The sequence below is a fragment of the Oncorhynchus mykiss genome, chromosome 26 (genome assembly GCF_013265735.2).
Source record: "Oncorhynchus mykiss isolate Arlee chromosome 26, USDA_OmykA_1.1, whole genome shotgun sequence".
Taxonomy (NCBI): domain Eukaryota; kingdom Metazoa; phylum Chordata; class Actinopteri; order Salmoniformes; family Salmonidae; genus Oncorhynchus; species Oncorhynchus mykiss.
The window spans coordinates 32,396,343-32,404,531 of record NC_048590.1 but is presented as its reverse complement, the minus strand read 5'-3'; the positions used below and the strand labels follow the sequence as shown (position 1 = coordinate 32,404,531).

Sequence of the window (8,189 nt, the reverse complement as noted above, 5' to 3'; positions counted from 1 at the left end):
TGATGGCCTTGAGATAGAAGCTGTTTTTCAGTCTCTCGGTCTCTGCTTTGATGCACCTGTACTGACCTCGCCTTCTGGATGATGTTGTCCTTGATGATCTTTTTGGCCTTCCTGTGACATCGGGTGGTGTAGGTGTCCTGGAGGGCAGGTAGTTTACCCGCGGTGATGCGGTGTGCAGACCTCACTAACCTCTGGAGAGCCTTACGGTTGTGGGCGGAGCAGTTGCCGTAACAGGCGGTGATACAGCCCGACAGGATGCTCTCGATTGTGCATCTGTAAAAGTGTGTGTTTTTGGTGACAAGACAAATTTCTTCAGCCTCCTGAGGTTGAAGAGGCGCTGCTGCGCCTTCTTCACTATGCTGTCTGTGTGGGTGGACCATTTCAGTTTGTCCGTGATGTGTACGCCGAGGAACTTAAAACTTTCCACCCTCTCCACTACTGTCCCGTCGATGTGGATAGGGGGCTGCTCCCTCTGCTGTTTCCTGAAGTCCACGATCATCTCCTTTGTTTTGTTGACATTGATTGTGAGGTTATTTTCCTGACACCACACTCAGAGGGCCCTCACCTCCTCCCTGTAGACCGTCTCGTCGTTGTTGGTAATCAAGCCTACCACTGTAGTGTCGTCTGCAAACTTGATGATTTGAGTTGGAGGTGTGCATGGCCACGCAGTCATGGGTGAACAGGGAGTACAGGAGAGGGCTGAGAACGCACCCTTGTGGGGCCCCAGTGTTGAGGATCAGCGGGGTGGAGATGTTAACTACCCTCACCACCTGGGGGCGGCCCGCCAGGAAGTCCAGGACCCAGTTGCACAGGGCGGGGTCGAGTCCCAGGGTCTGGAGTTTGGAGGGTACTATGGTGTTAAATGCTGAGCTGTAGTTGATGAACAGCATTCTTACATAGGTATTCCTCTTGTCTAGATGGGTTAGGGCAGGGTGCAGTGTGATTGCGTCGTCTGTGGACCTATTGGGGCTGTGAGCAAATTGGAGTGGGTCTAGGGTGTCAGGTAGGGTGGAGGTGATATGGTCCTTGACTAGTCTCTCAAAGCACTTCATGATGACGGAAGTGAGTGCTACAGGGCAGTCATTTAGCTCAGTTACATTAGCTTTCATTGAGAACAGGAACAATGGTGGCCCTCTTGAATGTGGGAACAGCAGACTGAGATAAGGATTGATTGAATATGTCCGTAAACACACCAGCCAGCTGGTCTGCGCATGCTCTGAGGACACGGCTGGGGATGCCGTCTGGGCCTGCAGCCTTGCAAGGGTTAACACGTTTAAATGTTTTACTCACGTTGGCTGCAGTGAAGGAGAGCCCGCAGGTTTTGGTAGCGGGCCGTGTCAGTGGCACTGTATTGTCCTCAAAGTGAGCATTATGGGTAAAAAATAACCCTGTTGATGGTGTCCATGCCACCTGATTCACACTGAGTGCCCCTGTTCCTTTAACACATCCAAACCTCACGGGGTGTGTAACAACATCATGATGGGGGCTTACTGGAAGTGTATAAGTGCACATGAACTATGGTATTGAATGTGACCTGTCAAATCTACAACAAGTTTGACAATAAGAATGTGTTTATGTTTAGAAAATGTGTTGTGTGAAGGTATGCTAGTGGATGAAGGTAGGTGGTTGGCAGTGGACCTCAGAAACCAACAGGAGCAGCCTTATCTCTCACACCCTGTTTGGAAATGGACTTGGCTTGACCAAACATTTCACCTCCCAGCGATGCACCCACAGGGGGAATGGGACATTCCAGCTGTTCCAACCCTCCCCACACCTCATCGCTGGGCCTAACACATTAAACATATTGCTATATCCTCTTTTGGGCTTAGTTAGACTTTGTTACGTTAATACCCAGCAGCTTTTGTTCATTCCCACTGGCATTCAAGCGCCAGAGCATCAACTGTTTGTTGACCTCATAGTGATCATGTTCTGTGGGTAGGGCAGCATGAGGCACACGAGTGCTGCTCCACCTGTGTATTCATCTCTGTGTTAACCCCTGTCCACTGTCTGTTTCCCATGTTAAACAATGGTGGGGTTTTATAAGGCCTCACTAGCGAACAGGCCACACCAGAGATAGTGGTTTACTTAAGTTGCATTATAACCAGTTTACAGCTGGGAATATGAGTATGGTTGGGTACCCTACAAACCTGGGATAGACTTGTATTGGAATAAGTGAGAAAAAAAAGTGCCCATTTCAGACATAAAATAAATATTCTATGCCACTGATACTCAATAACCCTTTTCTACAAAGAATGCTAGAGTGAATCAAACAATGCAGTCCTTTGCTACTCCTCAAATTATTCCATTAAATAAATAAAGGTACAATAACACAATGTGGATGAATGTAATGTATTGGATGACCTATGTAAGATGATTTCACAACAGGGAACGGGGAAGATTGACATGTGCACATAACGGGGTGGTAGTGGGACACAGGGTAATGAAAGCTAATGGATTATCTCTGGTCTCTTCACATTGAGCTGTAGTCTGGCCAGGGTCCCAGTGGAGGTCCGTGTAGGATGAGACAGGACATCCATCCTATCTTCAACCGGCTTCTTTACACCTAATCAGCCTTGTTCATCTGCTTATCCCTCTCCTCTTTGGTGATTTGAGCTGCAAGGCAATTAGTCTAAGTCGTGAATCATATTTCCAATTAAAAAATCAAACATACTAGAACGTATTTGTTGGTGATTAATGTAGGACTGATAATACTTCACTATTTTATACTTTATTCAATCTAATTATTGTCTTTTTACATTTTAATTCTAGACTATATCAATTTATAATATCCATGCCATTTGATAAATAAATACCACTGAGAAAATGACTGTTACTTCAATAACATTGGGATTAGAATAACATCTCCAGTTCAATTTGTTAATATCAAGATAGATTTTTCTAAAAATCTATAGTGTACAGATGAGGTAAAACGTGTCTTATCCTTTCACATGATCCAATATTTTGTAATATATTTGACCTTCTCGTACCCTTCAATTTAGTGAGATGGACCATGCACATTGTTACATACAGTAATGTATAGTACATTTACATTTGAGTCATTTAGCAGACGCTCTTATCCAGAGAAACTTACAGAAGCAATTAGGATTAAGTATTTTGGCACACCTTTTATTATTATTTTCTAATTAATACAAATGAAACAATTCTATAATAATGGGATTGACCTCAGTTATTATTGAGTGTGGGGGCTTACCTTGGGGGAAAGTACCAGGTGCTGGGAATAAAAAAGGTAGAAGCATGACAGGACACAGCATGGTGGGGTTACAGACAGAAGGAGAGACACACGTCAGAGGAGATGGATCATGTAATGGTGGCAGGATCCATTTAGAACCTTTACATGTATTCCAGTGTACATTCTAAAGGTCCGTCAGGGAGTTAATATACCCTTATGAAGACATAATGATATGTCTGTATATGTTAACATGAAATCTCAAATAGGAAGAATAGATTTACTGTATTTGCCCTCTAGAACATACTATGATTACCATGATACATGTTCTAGATTTGAACATGCCATTTAACACGTACAAGTAGAATTCTTCCATCTCAGATTTGATGTCCAAATGTAATATTTCATAAGGAAACCCCCAAACATGTTTCAAATATGAGTTGGGGAGCATTCATATATTATGTCATTTTCAGACATTTATATTTGATTTCATATTTGATGGACACATATGTACTAAGGTTACCTGTTCCAGACATGAAACAGAGTGAAGTACACAGGAAGTTGGAAACCTTGACAATTACATCCCTATTTACGGTGGTCATAACTGTAACAATCACCATGTACACTCAGTGGCCAGATTATTAGGTACACCCATCTAGTACCGGGTCGGACCCCACTTTGCCTGAATTCTTCGGGATATGGAAACATTGCTGAATTGGTTTCAAGGGCCCTAACGTGTGCCAGGAAAACATTCTCCACACCATTACACCACAACCACCAGCCTGTACTGTTGGATGGGGCCATGGACTCATGCTGCTTATGCCAAATCCTGACTCTGCCATCAGCATGGCGCAACAGGAGCCGGGATTCTTCGGACCAGGCAATGTTTTTCCACGCCTCAATTGTCCAGTGTTGGTGATCGCATGCCCACTGGAGCCACTTCTTGTGTTTAGCTGATAGGAGTGGAACCCGGTCATCTGCTGCAATGGCCCATCCGTGACAAGGACCAATGAGTTGTTCATTCCTAGATGCCATTCTGCACACCACTGCGTCGTTATTTGCCTGTTTGTGACCAGCCTGTTAGGTTGCACCATTTTTGCCATTCTCCTTTGACCTCTTATTAATGAGCTGTTTTCACCCACAGGACCGCCGTTGACTGTATGTTTTTTGTTTGTCACACTATTCTTGGTAACCCCGAGACACTGTCGTGTGTGAAAAGTCCAGAATGCCGGCCGTTTCTGAGATACTGGAACCGGCGCACCTGTCACCAATGATCATATCACGCTCAAAGACACTTCGGTCACATGTTTTACCCATTCTAGCATTCAATCGACCAGTAACTGGAAACCTTGATGCCTGTCTGCCTGATTCATATAGCAAACCATGGCCACATGATTCATTGTCTCTAGGAGCGAACCATTTTCGTGAACAGGGTGGTGTACCTGAAAAACTAGCCACTGAGCATACAAGATTGACAATGGAGTTGGCAGTTGGTTGGCAGGCCAGGTGTGTTAAGGAGCTCACCAGCAGAGAAAAGGTGAGTAGTGTTAGGGATACTTACGGCGAATCTCCAGCTTACACTCCACTGCGTCTTCTCCACTGGTGTTGACTGCTTTGCACATGTACACTCCCCCGTCAAATGAGCAGGGCTTGCGGATCTCCAGGGTGAGTACGCCCTGCCTACTGAACATACGATACTTGGCCTCGTTGGAGATGTCCATCTTGTTTTTGTACCATGTCACTTTGGGCTGAGAGAGAGAGGTTACAATGTGAACTAGATTTGCCTAGAGTAATGCATATGGCAAAACAATGAAATAATGTATATCTGCTGTAACTAAGGCTCATAGTTTTTACTGGTCAGGACATGCTTGTCATCCCCCTACAGTACCAGTAGCAGACATGATGATAATGTAATAGCCGTGCTGATTTGATGGTGATTTTGATGGTGATAAATCACTATATAATTCATGGTTAGCAGCATAGCCTTTGTCTCTGTCATTCTCGCTTGTATAGGGACACCTCACCTTGGGGATGCCTCTGACAGAGCAGCTGAGGGTGGCGTTGTAGCCTGCTATGACTGAACGGCTCACTAGAGGGTGTGTGAACTTAGGCGCCTCGGAAAAGTCATGCTCCTTGTAAGTTGGAGGCTTGTACTCGAAACCTGATGAACAGATGAACAGGTGCAGTGCTCAACTTATGTTCAGAAAGTTTATGAATTTTTACACAGGTGGCAGCAGGCAATGTTTTTTTTATGAATTTCATGTGAATGCTAATCCTACATAAACTCAGCAAAAAAAGAAAAATCCTCTCACTGTCAACTGCGTTTATTTTCAGCACACTTAACATGTGTAAATATTGGAATGATCATAACAAGAGACATGAACTGAACAAGTTCCACAGACATGTGAGTAGCAGAAATTGAATAATGTGTCCCTGAAGGGGGGGGGGGGGGGGGGGGGGGGAGTCCAAATCAAAAGTAACAGTCAGTATCTGGTGTGGCCACCAGCTGCATTAAATACTGCAGTGCATCTCCTCCTCATGGACTGCACCAGATTTGCCAGTTCTTGCTGTGAGATGTTACTTACCCCACTCTTCCACCAAGGCACCTGCAAGTTCCCGGACATTTCTGGGGGGAATGACCCGAGCCCTCGGAGGATGTCATTGCCTGCAATGACAACAAGCTCAGTCCGATGAGGCTGTGACACACTTCCCCAGAAAATGATGGAGCCTCCACCTCCAAATCGATCCCGCTCCAGAGTACAGGCCTCGGTGTAACGCTCATTCCTTCAAAGATAAACGCAAATCCGACCATCACCCCTGGTGAGACAAAACCGCGACTCGTCAGTGAAGAGCACTTTTTGCCAGTCCTGTCTGATCCAGCGACGGTGGGTTTGTGCCCATAGGCAACATTGTTGCCGGTGATGTCTGGTGAGGACCTGCCTTACAACAGGCCTACAAGCCCTCAGTCCAGCCTCTCTCAGCCTATTGCGGACAGTCTGAGCACTGATGGAGGGATTGTGCGATCCTGGTGTAACTCGGGCAGTTGTTGTTGCTATCCTGTACCTGTCCCGGATGTTCGGATGTACCGATCCTGTTGCGGTGTTGTTAGACGTGGTCTGCCACTGCGAGGACGATCAGCTGTATGTCCTGTCTCCCTGTAGCGCTGTCTTAGGCGTCTCACAGTACGGACATTGCAATTTATTGCCCTGACCACATCTGCAGTCCTCATGCCTCCTTGCAGCATGCCTAAGGCACATTCACGCAGATGAGCAGGGACCCTGGGCATCTTTCTTTTGGTGTTTTTCAGAGTCAGTAGAACGGCCTCTTTGGTGTCTTAAGTTTTCATAACTGTGACCTTAATTGCCTACCGTCTGTAAGCTGTTAGTCTTCCACAGGTCCATGTTCATTAATTGTTTATGGTTCATTGAACAAGCATGGGAAACAGTGTTTAAACCCTTTACAACAAAGATCTGTGAAGTTATTTGGATTATTACGAATTATCTTGGAAAGACAGGGTCCTGAAAAAGGGAAGTTTCTTGTTTTGCTGAGTTTACATACACAATGACCATGTTAAATGTATAACTATTGTTTGTTTATAGTTATGATGTCAGGGTGGTATTACTGTCATGAACAGTGTGCCAGGTATGGGAGCCCACCTGTTTTCTGGATGTAGGCACTGTCTGCTGAGAAGCAGGGCTCTAGGCTGAGGCCTACCATGTTCACAGCGTAGATACGGAAGATGTATTCATTCCCCATGATGAGATCAGCCACCACACAGTTAGTTCGCCTATATAGTTCATAGACAGTGTACCATTCCTGAAAACCAACCACATTTGAGTCAAACTCTTCATTTTTAATTGAGACCACATTTTAGGGCTACCAAAATACTACAGAACAGCTAAACCACACTGTCAGTGTAACATGTCTTGAGAGAATGAGAATGCATGCCAACTCCTATGAGTGTTTGCCAAACAAAGGGGGCCAACTGGGTTATATTTAGCAATGGGGCATCTCTGATATCCAATTGAGATATTGTTCTTTGTAACATGATAATCTCATATCTCACAGCCTGCCATTGTGAGATGGAAGAAATTAATTGGGTCTAATAATGACTTGTATGAAACCTGAACAGGGAGCTTTTTATTTAGCCACTAACCTTGCAGCTCAGAGGTACATTGGGTTTCCATCACTACACAGACAAGCCATGTCCAGTATAAGGCCAAAGCTAGGGGCTAAAAACAGGGCGTGCTTGGCTTGCTGTGCTCTGGGTGGCTGCTTGGGGTGGTGGAAGGTGGCAGTTGGTGCTCAAACAAACAGGCCCAGAATGCAGTTCTCCTTGCCCACAAAGACTCTCTGCCTAGCTGTGGCTGACTGTGTGTCACAAGGGAGGGTAAAATCCCCCTCGTGACCATGTAGCATTCTTCCCATCACATAGTGTACATACATTAGTCAATTATGGCCATGTGTCAGAGAGCTTAGCTACCTTGCCTTGGCAATGGCATGGTTATTAAACCCAACGTTCTAACACTCAGAGCTTGGCATAGTTCACTCTGAGCCCAGCCAGAGAACTAACAGATAATTATCAGCCAGCTTGCCCTCTCTCACACACACACTGGGATGACCTGTGTGTGTCAGTTAGAAAATAAATATTAGCCTAATCATAATTTAGAATATAGATCATTCTTTCCTGAACCTGCCATGTGTGGGGCAGTGTATGATCTTCGTATAACCTTACTCATCTAGTATTGTCTGACCAATATGAATTGCTAGTTTTCTGTCATATATGAACCTCTTGCACAAATGAATGAGGAGAACATTTTCTTGTTAGACACTGCCCAGCAGATTGACTCTCACCATGGTCTTCTTGTCAGCCTTCTGAACCATGTAGCCGGTTATTTCACAATTTCCATTGTCCTTGGGTGGCTTCCACTCCAGAGCCACGTTAAAGCCCCAAACATCCATGATCTTCAGTTTCTCTGGAGACCCAGGCAAATCTAAAGAT

At 45.1% G+C, this 8,189-nt stretch overlaps 1 protein-coding gene across 1 annotated transcript in view; it reads right to left on the bottom strand.

The window, feature by feature from the left end:
• Positions 1-2,192: 2,192 nt before the first annotated feature.
• LOC110506650 (myosin-binding protein C, cardiac-type) overlaps positions 2,193-8,189 on the bottom strand; it is a 38,506-nt gene continuing 32,509 nt past the window's right edge. The window contains exons 22-27 of the mRNA XM_036963621.1: positions 8,042-8,181; positions 6,844-7,003; positions 5,212-5,348; positions 4,749-4,935; positions 3,212-3,232; positions 2,193-2,613 (exon numbers count right to left, since the gene is read on the bottom strand). Coding sequence (XP_036819516.1) covers positions 2,564-2,613; positions 3,212-3,232; positions 4,749-4,935; positions 5,212-5,348; positions 6,844-7,003; positions 8,042-8,181 — 695 coding nt within the window. The 3' untranslated portion in view covers positions 2,193-2,563. The remainder of the gene's footprint in view (positions 2,614-3,211; positions 3,233-4,748; positions 4,936-5,211; positions 5,349-6,843; positions 7,004-8,041; positions 8,182-8,189) is intronic.